This window comes from Sceloporus occidentalis, unplaced genomic scaffold (assembly GCF_023333645.1).
Source record: "Sceloporus occidentalis isolate IW3139 unplaced genomic scaffold, rSceOcc1.0.p SCAF_210, whole genome shotgun sequence".
Taxonomy (NCBI): Eukaryota; Metazoa; Chordata; class Lepidosauria; order Squamata; family Phrynosomatidae; genus Sceloporus; species Sceloporus occidentalis.
In genome coordinates this window covers 1008167-1030840 of record NW_028317190.1, presented here as the reverse complement: position 1 = coordinate 1030840, position 22674 = coordinate 1008167, and the positions used below count along the sequence as shown (strand labels likewise).

General features: G+C 44.6%; 1 protein-coding gene across 1 annotated transcript; it reads left to right on the top strand.

Annotated features, from left to right (window-relative positions):
- The first annotated feature begins 17733 nt into the window (after positions 1 to 17733).
- Positions 17734 to 22397, top strand: LOC149277556 (N-alpha-acetyltransferase 30-like). Its single transcript, XM_089502766.1, has 5 exons — positions 17734 to 17861; positions 17919 to 18351; positions 21422 to 21545; positions 21830 to 21885; positions 22260 to 22397. Exons 1-5 carry the CDS (start codon positions 17734 to 17736, stop codon positions 22395 to 22397), a joined length of 879 nt encoding a protein of 292 aa, XP_089358892.1.
- The last annotated feature ends 277 nt before the right edge of the window (positions 22398 to 22674 follow it).

Sequence of the window (22674 nt, the reverse complement as noted above, 5' to 3'; positions counted from 1 at the left end):
ACATACATTTGTTGAAACTTGTGTAACCTCCAATCTTAATGTATAAACTGCCAGATTTAACCCTTTTAAAACCACCGACCGTGCGACAACTAAGTACATAACATCAATACCTCATCACAGGTAACTCACACCAACATGTTGCCGCGTACACCAACCACGAGCCGTAAAACCGCACTAGCCCGTGGTGTAATCACGAAGGCCCCCCCTTTCCCATGGGACCCTGCCCGTGGAAAAAAGGCCCACCAGAACTTCCAATACCCACGGATTCCATACCTCGGATGAAAACCACGACAATTTTACCACGTACCATGAATAAACCAACCATAAAAAACCTGACGGGAACCTCAGTTCCCCGCCATGGCCAGCGCATCCGACCCAACTTGAATGCGCTGGCTCCACCACAAAGAAACAGCCTTTTCCACGCCACACCGAACATCTAACAACCATATGTCCGAACCAATGTCGGTCAAGTGAACACCATCCTTGCGGAACAGAGCCGCATTGTCACCCTCCAGGTCAGAATGAGGCACCACAATACCCCCAAACCTGGACACAAATCTAGACACCACCTTGTTAACCTTCACCCTGGCCCTGTTAACTCCCTGCAAGGACCTGGCACCAAAAAAGCCGAGGAGTGATATGGGATCACACCATCACCAGTCCCGGAAAACGCGTCCACAACCGCACCAAATCACATTTAATGTTCCGCGTCAAAACCCTCAATGGAACTCCACAAAGGTCATTACCGCCTCCATGCAACACTAAAACATCCGGAGGAGAATCGGACCGAACCCTAGCATAAAATTCGGCAATAATCTCCCCCCAAGTCTTGCCCCTAAAACCGAACCATATAACCTGAGCGTCATCATCTGAAAGGCCCAATTGAGTACCCCGTTCCCGAACGGCCGCCCTCCTTTCCGCCCAGTAGACAAATGAATGGCCAAAAATCCACACCTGACAGCAGGCACGATCTGTAAAAAACAAGCAAACCAAAACCGGTTAAAACAACACACAGCAGAAAGGAGGGGGCAAAAAACAACAACATCAGACGAGCTGAGGCCGTACATAAGATAGAAACCGGGACGACCTCCACCGCCCAATGCGCTGAATGGTCTCATCAGGAAGGCCCCACCTAGCCGCATCCGTGGCCGCACCTATCTGGAACGAGTGAGACGCGAATTCACCAGGAGACAATCCCAGCAGTGCAAGCCCCTTACGAAATATCGCTACGAACTGATCGAACCATCAGCGTGCACAAAAAATGGCCCCTGAACACTAGGACGCAATTGTAAAAATCGCGACAAGCACACAACCGGACATAAGGACGACCCTGACAAATGAAACAAAGAGACTGTAAAACCCTTACCCAACTGATCCGTTTTGGACCACCGAATAAACAACCTCACCACGTCAACACCGACCAACACGTCCTGAAGGCGCACACCAGCACCGACCTCTCGCGACGGACTAACAAACTCACTGATGCGTAAGGCCCCAAAGAAGGCCACCACGAAAGCAGCACGAAACAAGACTTCCTCATAGGGGTCCCTGCAAAGCGCGCCTAAACCATCGCAAAGCCCACTCAGGATCCGAAAAGTAACCGGCCGACGAGAGTCCCTCGTCCGGAAACCCTTGCGGAAACCTTTTAAAGCCTGTTGAACAACAAAGACCTTACAAAAATCAGCCTCACCCATCATTTTACAACGGAATGAGAGAGCAGAGACTAAATGGTTCACCTTGGAAACCGACACCCCTCTCTCAAATGATTCGCCCAAATACCAAAGCAGGCAAGCCAAGCCCACCTGAAGGTCCGTAGGTGCCAGCTGCCAAAACCACGACCATTGCTGTCGAGACAAAGCATCAGCAATAGAATTCTCAACAACGGGTATATGGACTGCTGTCAAAAACATGTTAAGTTGCAAACAGCGCAAAACAAGATGCCTTAACAATTTCACGACCGGGGGCGAAGAGGCCGACACGTTATTAATGGCCATCACCATACCCAAATTGTCACAATGCAAACGCACTCGCTTATTCTGAAACAAATCGCCTCACAATTCCACAGCCACAACCACCGGAAAAAGTTCGAGGAACACTAGATTCCGACAGAGGCCAGACCCCTTCCAATCTGCGGGCCAAGTAGAGGCACTCCACTGACCCCCTAAGAAAGCCCCATAACCGTCACCACCAGCCGCATCCGTGTAAAACTCCAGGTCCACATTAGAAACTACCTCATCCATCCAAACAGTTCTCCCATTATATTCACTTAAAAACACGTCCCAGACCGCTAAGTCTTCCCGCAAGTCATGCGTGATCCGGATAAAGTGATGGGAGGCCTTAACCCCGGCTGAGGCCATCGCCAATCGCCTACAAAAAACCCGCCCCATCGGGATTATGCGACATGCGAAGTTAAGTTTACCCAAAAGAGATTGTAGCTGCCTTAAAGTCACCTTTCGAACCGAACGAAAATGACCAACCAAAAAACGCAAGTCATTCACTTTATCCATAGGTAGCTGGAAAATCATGGCCATAGAATCAATGACTAGAAACTTTAACTTAGTAACTGGCCCTTCCGTCTTGTCGGGGGCCAAGGGAACCCCAAAATGCCTCATAACACTCTGGAGCGTAGACAAAATCATCGCACAGACCTGTGACCCCCCAGGACCAACACACACAAAATCGTCTAAGTAGTGGATGACAGAGGAGACACCAGCCTCCTCCCTGACCACCCATTCCAAAAAACAGCTAAAAGTTTCAAAGTAGAAACAGGAAATCGAACAGCCCATAGGCAAACACTTATCCACGAAATATTTCCCATCCCATAAACAACCCAAAAGGTGAAAACAATCCGGATGAACAGGGAGGAGCCGAAAAGCCGACTCAATGTCGGTCTTAGCCAACAAAGCCCCCCGCCCGTAACGCCGAACCCAGTGTAACGCCGTGTCAAAAGAAGCATATGAAACGGTACACAACTCTTTGTCAATCCCGTTGTTCACTGAACCCCCTTTCGGAAAGGAAAGGTGATGAATCATCCGAAATTTGCCGGGTTCCTTTTTGGGAACTACAACCAAAGGTGAAACTCACAAATTGTCGAGGGGGGGGGTAAGGAAAGGGCCCGCCATACGACCCAGAGCAACCTCCTTCGCTAATTTTTCCCCCACGACATCAGGGAAAGACTTCAAATTTTTGGGAACGCCAAAAACACAAACTTCAGTAAACGGAATGAAAAAACCTTCGGAAAAACCAGCTTCCAACAACCCCGCAGCCGTCCTGTCAGGGTAACGAGACAACCAGGGCAGCATCTTATTTAGTTTCACTGGATTCATCCCCTTTTGAGACAGAACCAGACCCCTTTCCCCCCTTTCCCTTCTTAAAACATTTAGACAGGGGGTGGGAGCCGGAGCACCCGGAACACTCGTGCTTAAATCTGCAGCTGGTACCTCACTTGCACTGCCCTTCATGGAACTGCCAGCAATATCTCTTTTGAGTCCTGCCGGCGACAAGTTGCTAGCCCCGCCGGCAGTCCCTGAAAAGGGCTGCCGAACAGGAGCTGTGACCTTAAGCCATAAGGCAATGTCCTTATGATCCCACCGTATGGACGAACGCACCGCCTTACGCTGACGAAACTGTTCGTCATAGCGGAGCCAGGCTAAGCCACCATAGACTCTGTGAGCTTCCCCAATACTGTCCATGTAGCAAAAAAGCTGAGAACATTGGTCAGAAGCCTTTTCCCCAATAACGCTCGCCAGGATGGCAAATGCCTGCAACCAGTTCTGAAAAGTTCTAGGTATCAGGCGATACCTCCGCTTTTCCCCGTCCTCTTTCTTTTTCTCATCAGACTTAGACGACCTATCCAACTGAAACCGCTCCAATGGCAGAAGGGTGAAAATATCCACATATTCCCCTTTCCAAATTTTTTCCTTTACTTCCTGTTTTAAATGAGCTCCTAAAGGACCCTCAAAACAGACGTACACCTCCCCCTTTGCAGTATCAGATGACCGCACCTGATCAGCCACAGCGGCTGTCGCTACCACATCAGAAGCAGGCACAGAAACTGCAGACGAAGCCACCCCAGTAGCCTCAGACCCAGAAGACACAGAAGCCACAGAAACCGCAGCGGGCACAGCAGGTGCAACAGGCGCAGTAGGTGCAACAGGCGCAGCGGGCGCCACACCGGTACCCCCCCACACCACAGTTGGTGCCGCAGGCGCAACCCCAGAACCGCCCGGAGCCGCTGCCGGGATTTTTTGCAAAAGGGAAGCCAGCGCACCCACAAAAGAACCCCAATCCCCCGGGTTAACCCTAGACACATCTTTAACCCCCGTCACAGACTGTTGCAAAGCATGTAAAGGAGCAGCCATCATAACCCCTGCGGTATCCCCTGAGGACTCACCAGGCTGGCCATGAGGTGCCTGCGCAGCCGTTCCAGAAGTCAGCAGAGTGCCCTGGGCAGGAGTGGAGAAGAGGTCAGGTGAAGCAGCCAGCCGTTGAGACGATGAAGCCCTGCTGCCGGTCCAGCCGAAGGAGTAGCCGCATTAGAGCGGCTACCCGAACCGGAGTGTTGAGGGGATGCGCGCCGCGAGCAGGACCGCCGTGAGGAGCGAGTCCTGCTTCTGCTCCTGCCCCTGGATGCAGCTCCGGACGAGCGGTCACGCGACCGGGAGACGGACCGCCGTTCCGCTCTGCCGGGCCGCCGAGCAGCCCGCCTCCCCAACGCCGGCTCCGCCCCCATCCGGCGAGAAGAACCTGGAGCCGGGGACACCGATACTCTCCGTCCCCAGCCGTCACGCTGCACAGCCGTCCCGGCGGTTCGACGGACATCACGGGGCTCCTGCTCCACCACGCCCACCTCGTCAGGACGGGATCTTCGCGGGCTGCCAGCCGCACGCCCCGGGACACGGGAACTCTGCCGCCGGCCGGTAGACAATTCCGGGCTGAGCCTCTCTGGGGGTTGGGTGCGTCGTGTCCTGGTGGTCCTCTGCGTCGCCACGGGAGATCCCTGCGCCGCGCCGTCCTCTGCCTGCGAAGGTAGGCCGGTCAGCTGCTCCAGACGCTCCTCCAGCCACGCTGTCCCCAGTTGAAGAGCCGAATCTCGGATCCTGGACAGCACCACCTCCAGGTCAGCCATGTCAGCAAAGGTAAAAGGAATCTTCCTGAAAAAACAAAAAATTTATTTCTGCCTCTCAGGAAGCTGCTTTATAAAAAAGGTGGAGGACCAGAGAAAACATCCCTATTTAAGGACCTCTTAACCCCACCCCACCATAACCCTGACCTATAGGGAACTGACCATAGGGTGATCATGCCCCACTAGCATGATCCAGGCCTGATCATGCGGCCCCTTCTTCTTTTATTGCTGTGTATCCGGGGCCCACTTTCTTAAGGTTCAATCACCTTAAAAACAACACAGGGACTTTTAAGGCATTTTGTTTTTTAGTGGCAACTACCTATTTGTGTCTCATGACAATTAAGTGTTTCCAGCAAAATTTTACAAGACTAAATAATTGTTTTCAGGAAATATTTGGGGATTTAACACTAGGAGTTACATTTACATGTTGCATTTATTTCCAAAAAGTTTTAAATTCAGTGGGTTTTAAATTTAATTCTTTAAGCTATTTGTGTTGAGTGCCTATATGGCTTTATGTTATTTATGATAACGTAAATACTGGGGTGGGTTGAAAGGTGTTTTACCCTTAGCTATCAACTATTGGTGAACAAAAATTTGCGTCATCCTTTGTTAGCAACTTGATTAGCTAGAAAACTAGACTTCAGTCACGTGTATACCTGGGAACTCTCCAGCTCTCCAGAACAAGGCAATCAATCTCTGGGTCACGGGAATGGTGTTTAGACACCGGGGCTAGCCTTGCCCATATACGTAGCTAGCCCTGTCCCGCCAAGCTGCTAACCCGACCCCTCACAAACACACTCCCCGGAAGCTAGAATTTCCCAGGTACGGCCATGTGCCACAGCAAATGTTACTGGGCCATACCTACTAACCATTTGCCTGTATACTGTGAGTTCATTTACTACCATACCAGGGAACTTGTGGGCTCCAGCTATCTGAAGCCTACCCTTTGTCAGGGTCCACCCAGGCTGCAGAGCTGCATATCTCTGATTTTCCCTGTCTTGCTATAGTTCCCCTTTGCTGTAATCCATTCCTGGATTTCCATATGCTCTGTTCTGTGCTTCTGATTCCCTGATTCCAGTTATGTTCTTTGCTTCAGCACTGTTCCCTTTATAAGGTGTGCCCCACCTGTTTGTTATGTCTGTCTCAGTCTGCAGTCTAAAGGTATATCCTTCTGTTTTGTGTTTAGATTTACTGCTTAGTTTCAGCTTATTAGTAATTCAGTAGGCAGAGTTTAGCGCTAGGACCCACCAAATATTGGAGTACTTTGGAGTAGTGGTGGGCTAAGCATACTATGGCCATATGATGTGATGGAATCTCCGATTGTTATCATATAGTCATAGGCTAGTTCCTGTATTCATGTTTGTCTGTCTCTTATGTACCTTAACCCTCTTTTCACTGAATCATCTGAGGATTTCGGTTCCTCTCTCCTCTCCCCATGTCCCAGTTAAGATGTCCTATCCTTGCTTAAAGGAGAAGCGTCCGAGGATCCCGGCTCCTCACTCCATCCCTTGTGGTCCTTGTTCCCTGTTCTTTGTTGTGTCCTGTATTATGTATGTCCTGTCTGGCTATGTTTCTTGCTCGGTCTCCCTGTTCCTTGCTCGCTCTGTCCCCCTCGCTTGCTATGTTTCAGCTGTTACTCTGCTTAGCTTCCCTACTCCCAGCCTGCAGCATCCTGCACATTTGTCTAGAGAGCTATGTCTCCTGCCTGCTCCAGGATGCCTGCAGGATATCACTTTGTTTTGTTCTGGACAACATCGGCTGCCATGTCAGGGCGCTGGTATGTGGCTGCACAACCCTAGGTGCTCAACACCCGGGTGAGTGCAGTCGCCCTGCACCAGGCCCTGTCCAACTCCCCTACTGCGCAATAACTCCTGAACTCCATCTTTGGGCACTCTGGGTCATTACAGTCATCTGTATGGACCCAGTTCCTGTCACCCTTGCAGGATGTGACCAGGTCTGCCCGCTAACATCGGTGGATGGTCCCACTGACAGTGGTAGGCGTTCCTACTGACATCAGGGGAGATCACGCTAATGGCGGGGAGTAGGGCGTTTCAGGTCCCTGCTCCCGCGACCCAAAGAATTCAGGTGTCAACCTGGAGAACTGGACAAGCAGCGCTTTTCCCAGAGTCTCTGGGCGAAACCTGGAAAGTTCCCAGGTATGTTTACTACTCAATACAGGGCTCAGTACAGATCTGTCCTAAACACATTCCATAATAACCAAGAACCTAATGTTTGATTTATACTAACATGCGCTTCTTCTTATTCTTTCAAGTACTTATGTCTGTACATGGGATCAGCCTTTGTTGTATACTGCACATCTTCCGTGTTGACATTAGCAGCCATTGCTATGGACAGATATCGAGCTATTATAGACTGTTTCCAGTATAATACTCAAACTACAATGAAACGGACTGTTAGCATCGTTATGTGGATATGGGCACAGGCAGTTTTTTCTGGATTCCCACCCTTTCTAGGTTGGGGACATTTTGAATATGTACCTGCATCTTTTAGTTGCTCTGTCAATTGGTCATATAGTCCCAGTTATACTGGGCTTATAATGTCCTGCTCTTTCTTAATCCCATCATGTACCGTGGTGTTCTGTTACATACGCATAGTGCAGGTAGCAAGAGATCATGCAAGACGCATACATAACATCGAATGTCAAATACAGAAGACTGTGATATCCAATACAGCTTTTCTGGAACAAGAGAGCAAAATATCTTCAGTCAACTCAGAAAAGATTGAACCTGACCCTAATACAGATGATTCTCAAAAAAGTATTGATCTTTCGCAGTTACCAAATCCAGACATTTCTCAAAGTGGAAAGCAGGATATTTTTGCAGTGTATAATACTCCTGGCCCAGAACACAATGGAACATTCCGATTATTTGTAGTTATTTTAATTTTCTTTTGCTGTTGGGTGCCATATATAATTGTAAGCATATTACAGTCCATTATAGTAAAGAAAAATAAGTGGAATCTTCCTCCACAAATTCAGACTATATCTGCATGGTTGGCCCTTTTGAATTCTGCCATTAATCCACTTTTATACGCACTCTTAAGCAAAAGGTTCCGAAAAGCACTTATCAATCTAAAGCAAAAGACGTTCATCAAAATCAGTGTTCTCGTTCAAGGTGTGTCTGTGATTGTTAATTTGGGGAAACCAAAATCAAAGATAAAAAATATACAATTGTTTAAATCCAGTTCACATGTGACACATTTTGAGAACAGGCTACATCTGCGTTCCTTCTCCATGTTCAGCATTGCATCTTTTGCTGAGACAGCACAAGAAGAAGAAGATTCATTTGTTCCAGGGAAGTTTGGATTGACATCTTCTTCTATATGGAGGTCACAAGTAATGCCAAGTTCCTCTGAAGTGCATTGTGATGGTCTTCTGCTCAAACCAGAGATTCTTGTTAAAGAGTTCCTTGAAATCCCTTGCTGTCTGCCCTTTGAGCCTGCAAGTCCTTGCCAGCGCCAAGAAAAGGATACTTCAGACTCTTCGGTTTTTATATTTGGAAATATTACTGTAAAGATTAATGAGAGTAATACTTCACAAGTAGCTGAATCATGAATCATGCCACATGGGAACAAATGCTTCACAGGTTTCATGCATGCCAATGGATGGGACTTGAGTTTTCTCTTGTTGTTTGATAACTGCACATTATGTATCTATTTTGTCCTAATATCCCAATTGACTTTAGCAACCATACTACAACTCTTTGCAGTCAATGTCACTGTCCAGAACTAAAATGGAACCAGTGCATTATATGGATTTTCCTTTTTAGGAAATGCTTATTTATTTTTTACTGTTCTATGTACAGTATTTGGTATTTAATGACCTTTTCCTCCATTACCCTTTTGTATGAACCATCATCATGTAAGAGTTTGAGAAATATGTATTTTACACATGTAGCAAAATTTGGTTGTGTTTTGGTCATACAACTAATATTTGTGTGTCCAAACCCCTATGTGTCCTAAAGTAGAACAATTTATACAATTATTTGTAGACAAACAAGGTGTATGGCTCTTCTCCAGTTGGCAGCAAATTATCTTAAATGTATTCATAGTAAATTATTACCTTTTGCATTAATAATACTAATCTTTCAAATGGATTATCATCTTTGCGGCACCGTGTGCTGCAGCAGGCTACTTTTCTAGCAGGACAGTACAAGGTTGTTGTAAAACAAATATAGTTTGATTTATCCTTTCCCAGGTAAATAATGACTGTTTGCTGCTTTAGAACAACATTCAAAAGTCATTTGCAAGGTGCAGATTCCCCCTGCCAGCAAATTTAATTATTGGAATACTCTCACCTCTCGTCAGTTGTATAGTACCTCCCTGTTGTCAGCTCCTGCCGGAATAAGATAAACTAAAATCAAATAAAAAGTGTGTTTTTAGAGCTAATTCTCAGAACTGTTTATTTGCATAAAGCTGGAAAGAGTTAAAAAGTAATCTCAAAGAGTTTGCATCTTCATCAGTTCACAATTAGACAAACTGATTATAAATGGAGGTAATTTAGTACTGTGGCTACTCTCCCTAGAAGTGGGTGCCCAGCTCCAAATGATGACTCCAAAGGCACAATGGAGAATACTCCATGAGGTAAAAAAAGAACCCTAGAGTCACAGCTTCAAGTCTTGAATCGTTGGAAGTGGTTAACATCTCTGTTCACGAGTGTACCATATGCATAACATTGAACAAGCATGGAGTCCATGGTAGGATAACGAGGAGGAAGTCGCTGCTCTCCAAGTTAACATTGCTGTTTGCCTTAAGTTTGATACTATGCTAATGGATAATGTTTTGTGCACTGATGCAGGGGCGTACCTAGAGTATTTGGCACCTGGGGGGATCCTGTATGTAGCACCCCCCTACACACACTTTAGAACTGTATACCTGCTATCATTATGTACTGAGGCAGATATTGAAGGCGGTACAGAATAAATCATATCACTATATACTGAGCCAGACATCACAGTGGAACAGCATTACTACTATCACTATACACTGAGCCAGACATTGACGGTGGTACATGATAACTGCTATTATGATATACTGAGACTAGAGTGACCACATAAAACATGTTTTCCAGGAAACATAATGTTTACATATGGCTGACCAGTCTAGATAAAATGCTGCCCTGCAGTATGGATAATGTATAACTGACTAATGTGTTCCCTTTCATTAGTCTATACATCTTACATACTGCAGCACTTTACCTGTGCTAGTGGTATATAATGATAGGATTTATGCTGCACCACGTCAACTAAATTGTAAGCTCCCAAGAGCAGTGCCCTCTTCTTTTTGAGTTGGTTTGTTATGTGATTTTTTTATTTTACTGACTGAATGTAACAGCGCGACGGAATCTGCTGGCGCTATATGCATTCAAATAATGTAATAATTGAACAAGACATTGACAATAGTACAGTATAACTCCTATCACTCTCACACACTCTCACACCCTCCACGCTCCTCCCCCAGGTACACTACTGGACTGATGAAATGAAGGCTAAATTGTTCAGGAAGAACAGGCAGCACTGTGTATGGTGTAAAAAGGGCAACGTAAACCAACATGAAAGCACCATCCTAGCGGTGAAGTATGGTGGAGTTGCCTAAAAAAACATTTTGTAATTCTTCCGCTGATGTAATTGCAATGCCACCTAATACAAATCAAAACTGTTATACCGGTATATTTTAACTGAAATTGCAAGAGCTCTCCCAATTACTAAAAATCTAGCTTAGACCCTTTCAGTCCATGCACTTTATGAAGGCAAAAGTGTCTGAAGAGCCAGAAATAATAGGACATCACTATTTGTGAATATAATATAACGTTTATAGAAGAAGTTGACCATGTTGTTTAATTGTCATTTTGGAAAATGTTCTTTAGTTGAGTAGGCGAAAAGGTGCCATTGTAGCACCTAGAATATAGAATATATGCCACTTTATTTAGGAGTCCTAGGTTATGGATTTTTTGCAGTTACAAATATGAGGGACATAAGTAAAAATTTAATCCGAGACATAACTGAATAATTAGTCATTAACCTCAAAACTGTATAAGGCCATGTAAATCAAAACAGCCTACCAAGTTGCAGTAAAAATTACAGGTCTCATAAAAAATTCCATAGCTTATCATTTTTATTATTTTATATAGTTAATTAAAAAAATTGTAGGATTACTCATTGCACGGCGCAGAGGAACATCTAGATATATATAATATGATTAAACTTTTCAATGCTTAGCCAGACCACAATATCACATTATATTCATTCAGATCTCTGGTAAATCATGTGATATGTTCTCAGATTTGATATAAAATAATTTTTCTGATAATCACATACCTTAAATACACTAAATGAGTATCTGACATACTGAAATAGTAATTGACCTAAAATATTATTTACAAATCCAAATCACATTGAATCATTCTGTTGACCTCTCCGGTGAAGCAATTTTACAGATCTGTATAAATGGAATTCATAGATTTTTAAACCTCTTTATGTTTTTGGGGGGGAATAATACATGAGGATGGATCGCATGGAGTTTTATAAAAGCTGTGCCCATTAAAATGTTTTCTTTTTAATAAATAAATAACAAATATATTGTCCTTAGGGTATGAAAATACCTTTTTAGCAATTAACAAATATTTTGTGTCAGAAAACAAAACTAAACACTTTTTTTAAAAATTATTGTATTATGGATATGAAAAACAAACCTAGCACTCAAAGGGTTCATAAAATAATATTCTTTAATGTTAAGGCGAGAATATGCTCTTTGGTTTCATAAAATCTTAAACAAGGCTGCCCTCTCGTGGTAATGAATAAAAATACATTTCTGGATCTTTTTTTATACTTTTTTTAATCTGCTAATGGTAACGAAAATCTCTTACATAGCAATGGGGCTATTAAAATGGCATTATTTGTGTTTAACCATATATTGTTATTGTGATTACTGCCTTATCTGACAAAATATTCTGGTCTATTGCTATTTACTGGTGCATTTGGGCTCCCACATAAAAGATAATAAACCCTTTCTATGCAAAAGCGGTCTCTAAAAGGCTTCCATTAACCAATTTAATAGAGACTAACAGAGTGTAATTATTATACAATACCAACTGCCTGGTAAAGAATGGCAATAAAAAAACTGAAAAATAAAAAACATTTAACTAAGATAAGGCTAAGTAAAGTGGTGGTAACCGGCCAATAGCATGGGGCATTATGTTTGCTAAGTATATTGATTTGCATGGCTTTGTGATATGATTCTGATCTCCCATGCCTACTGCAAAATGCAGTCCTGAGGACAATGACTTGATGTGAAGAATAAAACCAGTGAAAACAGTGCCAATGTGTCCATTAAGGGCCACAATGGGATTCGGGTACCCCAGTCATCATCTTTGGGGCTTCACTCCCCAAAAGGTTAAGCGATCCCTTTCTTCCCTGCAGGAGGGCTGGATCTCGAAAGAGAGGGACCGCTGGAATTGTTTATGGGAGGGGGCTCCCCACAAAGGGTACGATGCCTCTTCTACCTATCTTCAAGGGATTTGGCTTCACAGTGGGCATTTTCAAGGTATCCATAAATTTTTTTTCAAAAACACAATTAATGGTCACATGGGCACAGCCTTTAGACTGGAGTCATAAAAATTGTCTGCACTGCCATCTAGCCAAAAGGCCATGGCCCTTTAAATGGGGGTGTTTCCCGCTGACATCACCAGGAATGCCCCCAACATCACAGGACTACCCACCAACGTCAACGGGACCGCCAACTGACATCAACAGGACCGCCCCCTGACATCAGTGGGCAGGTCTGGCCACGTCCCGCAAGGGAAGGCTCTGGGTAGCCGGAGTGAAGAAGTTCCCAGGTATGCTCGTCTCCTTTCAGATCCAGTGCTGAATGCTGCATGCAGGGGTCTGTTTAGACCACACTGCGCATGTGTAAAGTCTATACATTGAATTTAATGGGAGCTCTTTCCTGCTTAGGCTGTAAATAAGTGCCAGGAATTCTCCAATTGATCTCATTGGAAATACTTACTGTCACTGATTGGTAGATGAAGCAGGCAATCAGTGGCAAGAAATTTGGGATCATGGCGGAAGAATGAGGAATGAGGAAATTCTGTATGAGGGAAGTATTTTATTTCTTATTTGTTTTAGTTTTAATACTCACCGAGGCTTAGGGTTCCTCACATACTATATGAATTATTTTATAATGGGATTGTCGCTGACATTAAACTGTCCCTTTCAAAATAGGGACACATGTCTGCTTACTATTAATTTACTGGGTGGCAGCTAAGCCAAATTTAACAGTGAACAAATTACAACATTCAAACCCAAACCTACAAATTCATATTTTCAATAAACACATAGTTGACAACTGTCTCTTTTTCGCAAGGGGGTAACAAGCTGCGTGTACTCATCCGGGTCCGGATGGCTTGAAAAGACTGCACGATGGGATGGGAGGCTTGCTGGGCGTTGGATTTAAAAATCGGGAACTGCTCAGCATAGGCGCCCTGTTCTGGTCCTGCTATTCTGTTTTCTGAGTTCAGGTTTGCCATTATTGACCCTTGGCTTGCCTGACTACCCTTCTGCCTAGCGATTCTGATCCTATATTGCCCTACCTGTGTACCGTATCTGGCCTGTCTGACTACCTGCACTGTGTACCAACCTCTGGCTTATATGACCAGCTGTGTCTGGCCATCCATTGTGCATTAACCCCTGGCATGCTGTGTGACCCATCTATGACTCCAGTCTGCAGTTTTCCTATACAGGTATTTGGATCCATCTGTGAAATGCCTACTACACTCAGTACCGAACTTTACCTGCCTACACCTGTGCCTGTTGGCTGTTATGGTGTTAGAATAAGTGTGTGTTAGTGTAGTGTACGGTGTGGTGGTGTACGGTGTTAGAGTGAGTGTGTATGGGGTGTTAGTATATAGTAATAGACTGTGTTGGGTGTCAGTGTTAGGGTGAGTGTGTGTGTTAGTGTACAGTATTAGACTGGGTAGAGTTACCATGAACAATGTGTTAGTGTATTGTTTAAGTGTCAGGTGTTATGTGTGTTAGTGTATAGTGTTTGCGTATAGTGTTAAGAGGGTATGAGCCAGGGAGGTGGTTCATAGAGTGACATGAAGAGAGCACAGCACTGTGCAGTCAGGAAGCTGTACACAGTAGGGGCCAAAGCAATTCTTTCCTGTACTGGGGTGTGATGCACTCTGTGTACCTGACTCAGCTGCCTCTCTTTAAAAATGAATTGCTCTGTATAGATTCCTCACTGCTCCATCCTGCTAGCCTTTAAAAAAATTGCCACTTAGGTTAAAAAATTGAGGGTGCAAAAGAATATTCTTGCCTGGGGTGGCACTTGGTGCCACTAATACGAGGGCCGCTAAAAAAACCTGAATCCAGGAGTATGCGGGGTGGATCACAGTTGTAGCGCAGCTACATTGAAGAATAGGCTGAGGCAGGGTAAGTGAGTGCCGTGAGTGTATTTTAATGTATGTTATTGTTGAAATGTGTTTTTCTGGGTATGTGAATGTATGTACATGTGTGTCTGGGTATGTTAGTGTGACTTGGTATGTTACTGTGGAATGTGTTTGGGTATGCTAGTGTGTGGGGGGGCTATGTTAATGTGTGGGTATGTTAGTTCATGTTTGGGTGTGTTAGTGCGGTCATGTGTCTAGGTATTGTTGGGTGTGTGTTTGGTTATGTTAGTGTGTATGTGTATGGTAATGCATTTGTGGGTATGTACTAAACGAGTACCAACAATCAAAACCAAGTACCTACAATAAGAAAGAGAGCAGGCTTTATAATATACCTCACACCACTTTGGGAGTTGTCGCTGTTTTGTTGTTGGGAGCAAGTGGCCCATGGCGCCACCGCATCAGCCCATCATCCATGCACATCTTTTCCTGATTTTGTAACACATGTTGATGTAATTCGATGGGATAGGATTGGGAGTACGTCAGTACACTAAAAAAAGTCATCATACACAGGACGCCTGAAGCCACAATTTAACATGACTAAAGTGCCATGAAACAGATGATCAAATACACACCAGTACAAGCTCTTCCACACCGACACCCAAACATAGACACCAGTACGGGCTCTGCCACACCAAACACACACACCAGGACAGGCTCTGCCACACCGACACCCAAACACACACACCAGGAGAGGTTCTGCCACACCAACCGCCAAACACACACACCAGGACAGGCTCTGCCACACTGACACCAAAACACACACACCAGGACAGAATCTGCCACACCGTCACCCAAACACAAGGACAGGTTCTGCCACACCAAGACCCAAACACACACACCAGGACAGGCTCTGCCACACCAACACCCAGACACACACACACACACACACACACACACACACACCATGACAGGCTCTGTCACACCAACACCCAAACAAACACACCATGACAGGCTCTGCCATACTGACACCCAAACACAAACACCAGGACAGGCTCTGCTACACCAACACCCAGACACACACACACCAGGACAGGCTCCGCCACACCGACACCAAACCACACACCAGGACAGACTCTGCCACACCAACACCCAAACACACACACCAGGACAGGCTCTGCCACACCAACACCCAGACACACACACACCATGACAGGCTCTGTCACACCAACATCCAAACACACACACAAGGACAGGCTCTGCCACACCAGCACCCAAACACACACACACACCAGGACAGGCTCTGACACACTGACAGACAAACGCACACCAGGACAGGCCTTGTCACACTGACACCCAGACACACACACACCAGGACAGGCTCTGACACCCACCAGACAGGCTAAGATACAACCACTAAGATATCTAAATATCCTTCCCGCAAAAAAGTTCTGAACTGCACATAAGACATCCTGTGCAAGCGGTGGTTAGCAGGCTTAGCCACAGACTGACTGGCACTGAGGCCTACCCCCTCCATATACGCCATATGCCCTGTCTCAGATGGAAGGAGACCAAAAGATTAAATATGCCTTGCTTCTTAATAGCAGCTGGTGATTAAACAAGAAGAGAGGGTTACATATAATTCTTAAAACTATACAAAAAAAAATCCAAGGACAATCCAGTATATTGTCTAGTATTTATTTCACCAAAACAAGAACAATCATTTTAAACAATGGTAAAGAACACATTAGCTTCAGAAACTAAGACAGAAGTAAGACACGGGTACACATTCAGTGAGCATATCTTATTACAGCAGCATAAAGTGCAGTGATTCCAAGTCACAGCTCATCTAATAAGATCAAAAAAACCTTCCGATTAAGGGTTAGTGTGTGTCGTTGCTACTGAAGAAGCTCATTACTGCCAATGTAGTACAGCCAGTACAGCTTTCTATTTATCATTGATCATTTTTCCCCATATTATTAAGGAATATTCACTGTTGGCGGTGTTGGTATAAAGACCTGAATACGCTTTCTACAGCCTGTGATGTTCTCACATCGTCAGCTCCTTCGCTAGCTCAGGGACGGATCCAGGGGTCCAACAAGACCCCACATGTGCCTCCATGGCTGTCAATGGCAGCAATTCTCTGACACCGATCGTGGATCGAAAAGAGAACCACGGAAGGAGTGATGCTCTGCAGGTATGTCATTTTATTTTTTGCTGCATGTTTTTAATACGCTTTCTTTGTTCGGTCGCACACATCTCCTGCAGGGCATTCCAGATGGGGAAAGGGGCAAATGCATATGAGAAGAATACCCCATGTATTTGCAAAACAGACATGAAAACTTAAAGGGATCACATAGCTATAAAGTGCATTAAAGTGCATATTACGGCTTTGAACAATTCCTTAGAGGTATGTAGGCATGATAGGACTAAGCTGGCCCGGCATAATGCATAATTCAATGGGCGAGGAGATGCGAGACATCTCACTGATTTAACTATACATTATACGGGGAAAACATAGCTCTTCCTGCAGTGGTTTATCAGGGATGGGCCTTCATAATCGATAGCAAAGTCAAGGAGCTGAAGCTCTCCTGTCAGCTCTCCCTTTAGTGAATAGACCCCAGTGCCATGAGCATAATTGGCCCCATCCCTCTAATGCCCCTGCTGGGTGCTGGAAGAATGCACTAACACGAGGGTTCACGTAATCGGATCTGTTTACGGTAGAGGTCATTGCCTCAGTTTACAGCAGCTGCTGCTGCATCACCTCCTGGTGGAAGGGCTGTCAATCAGGGAGGGGGGTCGTCCAGCATTAGACCTGTGAGGTTCTACAGCAGCTGAGCACCACCTGGCATGCTGAGCCCTCTCTGTCCGCCCACAGCTTCCGTATTCACAATGACACAGGGATTCCACTCCCACCCCCCTGCAGACTCCGGAGCATTACTCCCGGAAGTGTCGTAAAAAAAGCCAGGCGGAAAGGATTGCCTGTTGACTGGTTGCGGTGTCCTCGCTTTACGGCCGCGGGTGAGCGGAGATCGGAAGAAGACCGTGTGGGTTAGTGAGAGAACGAGTGGCGGGCTGGGAGTAATGAGGGGCCGGGTACCCGGGGCTGTGTGTGCGTGTCCGCTGCCCGTGCCCTTCCCGTGTGAGGTCGCTGTGCCTTTTTAACGCTGCTGCTTTCGTTCTGTCTTGTGTGTCTCTCCCCAGGATGGCTGATGCACCGCCTGGGCCTAGCGTGCTCTCCCAGTACCCTGGGGCCGGTCTCGCCCTGACCACCAGCTGCCACCCGGCTGAGGAGCAGGAGGACGGGGAGGAGGAAGAGGAAGAAGAAAGCCAGTCGGGGAAAGCAGGCAGCGAGACACCGGCCCGGAAGGACTTGAAGTCGGCGGATAGCTTAGAGGGCCCCAAGGGCCACCACCGACACCATCACCACCACCACCAACTCAATGGCCTCATCAGCCCCGACCTGCGGCATCTCAAAGCCGTGTCCCTAAAGAACAAGTACCTGGGCCCCGAGGAGCCGAGCAGGAATGAGCCCGGCCTCCCCCAGCCCGACAAACGGACTGCCGCCCCAAATGGACTGCTGGACAGGGGGCCGGAGACGGCCGAGGGAGTCCTGAGCTCCTGCCTCGCCTCCTGCGCCCTCCGGGGGGAGCCGGACACCAACCATGTGGCCGAGGAGGACATCACGATACGATACGTCCGATATGAGTCCGAATTACAGATGCCCGATATCATGAGACTGATCACCAAAGATCTGTCCGAGCCCTACTCCATTTATACCTATAGATACTTTATTCACAACTGGCCGCAGCTCTGCTTTCTGGTAAGTGGGTGGGACTCCCGCATGCGTCTGTATGGCAGGTCTGGGAGATTTCATCATGCGGGGCAGTGCTGGGGCTGCAGCTGGGATCGGGGGGGGGGGCATTAAGGGTGCTGACAGGTGTCACATTTTAAGACGTCCATGGGCATTTGCTTTTAAAGGGACAGTCCGCTCGCCTTGTGCTCTTTAATGTGTATGATAGCCATTACATTTTCCTGGAGATCCCCTTGCGAAATGCATTGGGACACCCCCCCCCCCATGCATTTGCCCCTTTGGCAAACTGTGGGCGAGTGGGTGTCCAGGCCCTGTGCGCTTGCCTGGAAAGTCCTTCCATTGATTTCCTGCCATTAATTGGCTGCTTCAAGCAACCAATCAGTGGTAGGAATTGTTGAACTACTCAGAGCGCAGCTTTAGGGCAGCAGCTTCTTCCTCATGTAAATACTTTATTGCCTATTGAAGCAGTCACAAAGTACTTTGATATGCATTCTCCTTTGGTAGGGTGTCGGGCAGTAAGCCACCCCTTTCGCTTAATTTGCTAAAGGACAAGTTTGGCAATGTAGAAGCGTAGAGTGTTTTGGGTACCGATAATAAATACCAAATCACGCGTAGTTTCCTATTTTAGCATAGTTATAGATACACCTTTAGCGTACATCAGAGTGTATTTTTACATCACAATTGTACACCTCCTACTTACGTGTCTTTGTAATAACAGATTAATGACAAAATAACCTTAAACCGGTTCTTTAACCTGTAGCACCAGCAGGTTTTCAATGGCTGCCTAGAAGAGGTACATTTTTGGGGATCCCCTCTATCTGCGGTGGGGTGGCTGAGGGTTTCCTGGAGTCCAGGATTTAATTTTTATTTCAAACCCTTCATAAGCTCCATGTTTGCTTTGTGTTTCCTTTTTTATTTAGTTGGATTAACTCTGTTCTAGAGTGGACCTTATATCTCGTCCACCGACAGGTTGGACAAAACTGTTTTTGTCAAACGACTTGACAAATCCCAGGAGCTGGTGTTGCGAGTCCCTAAAAAGTGACTACACTCGGCTGCCGTGTCATATTCAAAGAATAAGCTGAATCACTGCGACTCGTGCCTCACAACCCATTTCAAAGTGTGACATCAATGTGTGATTATGCAGAATGATGTCACTATATTGGATATATAGATACTTGAAGCAATTGTCAGGACCTTACTAAAAAGGGGTAGGTTTCCAACAGGTTTTTGGGGTCTTACTTAACTATTTATTATAAAGTCTCAAAGTAAAAGTTAAGTTGAGTTGATGCCACAACTCTCCTGCCAACTTTCCCTTTAGTCAGTAGACCCCTTTATGATAATTCACAAAAAATATTTTTTGACTACACATCAATCTACAGCCGTTGGGTTCTCAAGCTTTTAGAGTGACTCCAATTTTAGTAATAGAGATGAAGAGCTCATGGATTATTGCACGTGGAATAACGTCGACATCTAGAGTGTCTCGTGCAGCATTGTTTTTCCCCAATCAATTCCGTATAGCTATATTCAAGCGCCGCTTCTCTAAATGTGTTCTTGGAATGTATTTTTAAAGTGCGCTTTCTATCAATAAAAAAATAAAACCAATTAAACGTCAGTTCCTTATAATGTGTAGCCAAGCTTACTCCTAATGCCCCGACTACGCCTTCTTTTACCTAATATCCTGTACATGAGCCATGCAAGCCCTTGAACACGGAATCTACTTTTTGAGTGCTGTTATTTAAAAATAGTGTTTAAAGGTGCTGTTCCACTTGATCCGAATTTAACTTTATAACGCACTACCGGAAGAGTAATTTCTAGCAACAGTTATTTCTATTTGAATGCCCAAACAGAAATTAATCCTTAATCAAGTAAAATTTTGCCACATTCCTTATTTTCACTGTGAGCTCTTAATTCGCATGTGACGGAAAGTGTATTGCTGCCATCTAAATGGGAAAAAACTTATACGGTCAAGGAATTTAATCATGCCATCAAATTCGTTGTTTTGTGATTAATTAGAAAAATTAAGAAATGACAGATCAGCAAATAGGTTTTTGCTTAAACTACTAAAGCATTCACGGTATATAATTAAACAATAAATTATGTGTATCTAAAAATTGTGTATTTAAGAAACTAAATTTTTGCGGAATTGATTGTAATATCAGGTTGTGACACACACACACACACGCGCATATTAATATTGCCTTACAAGTGAGAGAATAGTCATATTGCTGCCTGTGCTTTGATTAGTAAGTCAGCGTCATGGTCTCCTTTATTGTGGCAGACCCCTTTATTTCACCTAGAAAAGTACTTATGGTGTGACCTAACGGCAGCACATAGAGGTATGTTATGAAGGCGTTAATCTCCTTTAAATTGGGGGCAGGAACATTTGCAGAAAAGCCCTTTAGGTGTATGGGGTATCTGGCTTGGTTACAGGGGTGTTTTTTGTTTTCACTGTTATCAGATGGACTTGACCGCTGCAGCTTTTGTAGCTATTTGTTTTAACCACTATCTGTCACAAGAAGCAATAAGCCTATCAGCCCAAACTATGTTGCGGATTTCTGGCGGCGGCGTTGCCCTGCTGTAACGGAGGCAATAAACCATTTTTGGAATGTACACGGCTTTGAAAAACTTTTATGCAAACTTTAAAAGTTGTATTGCCTTTAAGTTGTATGTTTAGCTTTGTAAAAATACTATTACAAGTCATAACATAGCGGATATTAAATGCATATGTGTCTGAGTAGCATGTGTGTGTGTGTAAGTATATTTGTTGCACGGTTTAGAATAACGTCTAGTAATAATACTAAAAATAGGGAATTTATGTTAAATGGGATGTTTATATGCACACTTAATTATAATTTTACCCTGTCCGCACGTCAATAGACTACATTATATTTTATGTATAGGGTCACCCACAAAAAAAGAAGGGCATTGGTACATCTGTGGAGCACAATGTTAATTATGTTTAAAGTGCCGCAGGGGCCGTTCTTAGGAGTGATCGCTGCCTACATATTTACATACTTACTATTTGTTTTTAGTTATATGGAGTCTTGTGAAATCCAATTTTGTAACACTTGTATTTCAGGCCATGGTGGACGAAGAGTGTGTAGGTGCAATTGTCTGCAAGTTGGATATGCACAAAAAGATGTTCCGACGAGGTTATATAGCCATGCTAGCCGTGGACTCCAAATACAGAAGAAAAGGCATTGGTAAGAATATTGATTTCCACTTTGACTTCCCACTTTTTTTTTTAATTAGTCTTTTTTTTTTTTTCCTGTTTGTTTTTATGTATATCGGTGCGCAGCAAGATTATATACAGTACCGATTGCTAACAGCGTGTCCATGGACACCCTCTTGTGTCCCGCTATTTATAAATGGCAGGCATGTACAAACCTAATGGTTACAAGTCAAAAAGTAAGGTATCCTGCGTTTTTTAAATCAAATGCAGTTACGTCATCCTGGTTATGTAAAGCTGCTTCTATCTACATTTCAGGTACTAACTTGGTTAAGAAAGCTATTTATGCCATGGTTGAAGGCGACTGTGACGAGGTAAGCATTCATTTTAAGCCTAGGTTTTACATTTTTTACTTCTTGCTTAAATAGTTGACTAAAAAGTTTATTACACAGACATAACTGATGGCCAAAAAAAGTTATATATATATATATATATATATAAATAATATATATATATATATATATATATATATATTATAATGAATAGCATATAAACATGGAATTTGACAGCAGACAGGAACTGCTCGGACCTGCATGTTTAAATTCCACTTCTGCTGGGGGCTTGTTCATTTTTTTTTAATATAAAATAAAATGTCAGTGCATTACACATCAAATGTATTGAATTGCATTACCAGACCTTTTACATTTCACGACCTTCTTATTGTTTTTTCTGTTTCATTTTAACATAGGTTGTGTTGGAAACAGAGATTACAAACAAGTCTGCTTTGAAACTTTATGAAAACCTCGGCTTTGTGCGAGATAAGCGCCTGTTCAGATACTATTTAAATGGAGTAGACGCACTGCGTCTTAAACTATGGCTGCGTTGAGAAAAGAATGTCGCGTTGAGGAATAAATCCCTAATTGATGCTTGTTCACGACATCGATTCCATGCAGCTCTTCTGTCAGTATCCCATTGCGCGTCGCACATATTTGTTGCACTAAGGCATGGCACATTTGTTCCGAATCCAGTGTTTTTAACATCGAGGAGACCGTTTGGTACTAGAAAGATGTGCCAGTTGCTGGCCAAGACATATTCATTAATTTGCAAATCTACTGACTGTGTTACATTATAAATGAACATTTTATCAGAGAACCTATGTGAGA

Bases quoted from the DNA above. Each gene is read 5' to 3' on its own strand.
- LOC149277556 (XM_089502766.1), top strand. From the start codon at position 17,734: ATGGCTGATGCACCGCCTGGGCCTAGCGTGCTCTCCCAGTACCCTGGG. The intron at 17,862-17,918 runs GTCGGGGAAAGC...GTCGGCGGATAG, and splicing joins GAAGAGGAAGAAGAAAGCCA to CTTAGAGGGCCCCAAGGGCC. The intron at 21,886-22,259 runs GTAAGCATTCAT...ATTTTAACATAG, and splicing joins TTGAAGGCGACTGTGACGAG to GTTGTGTTGGAAACAGAGAT.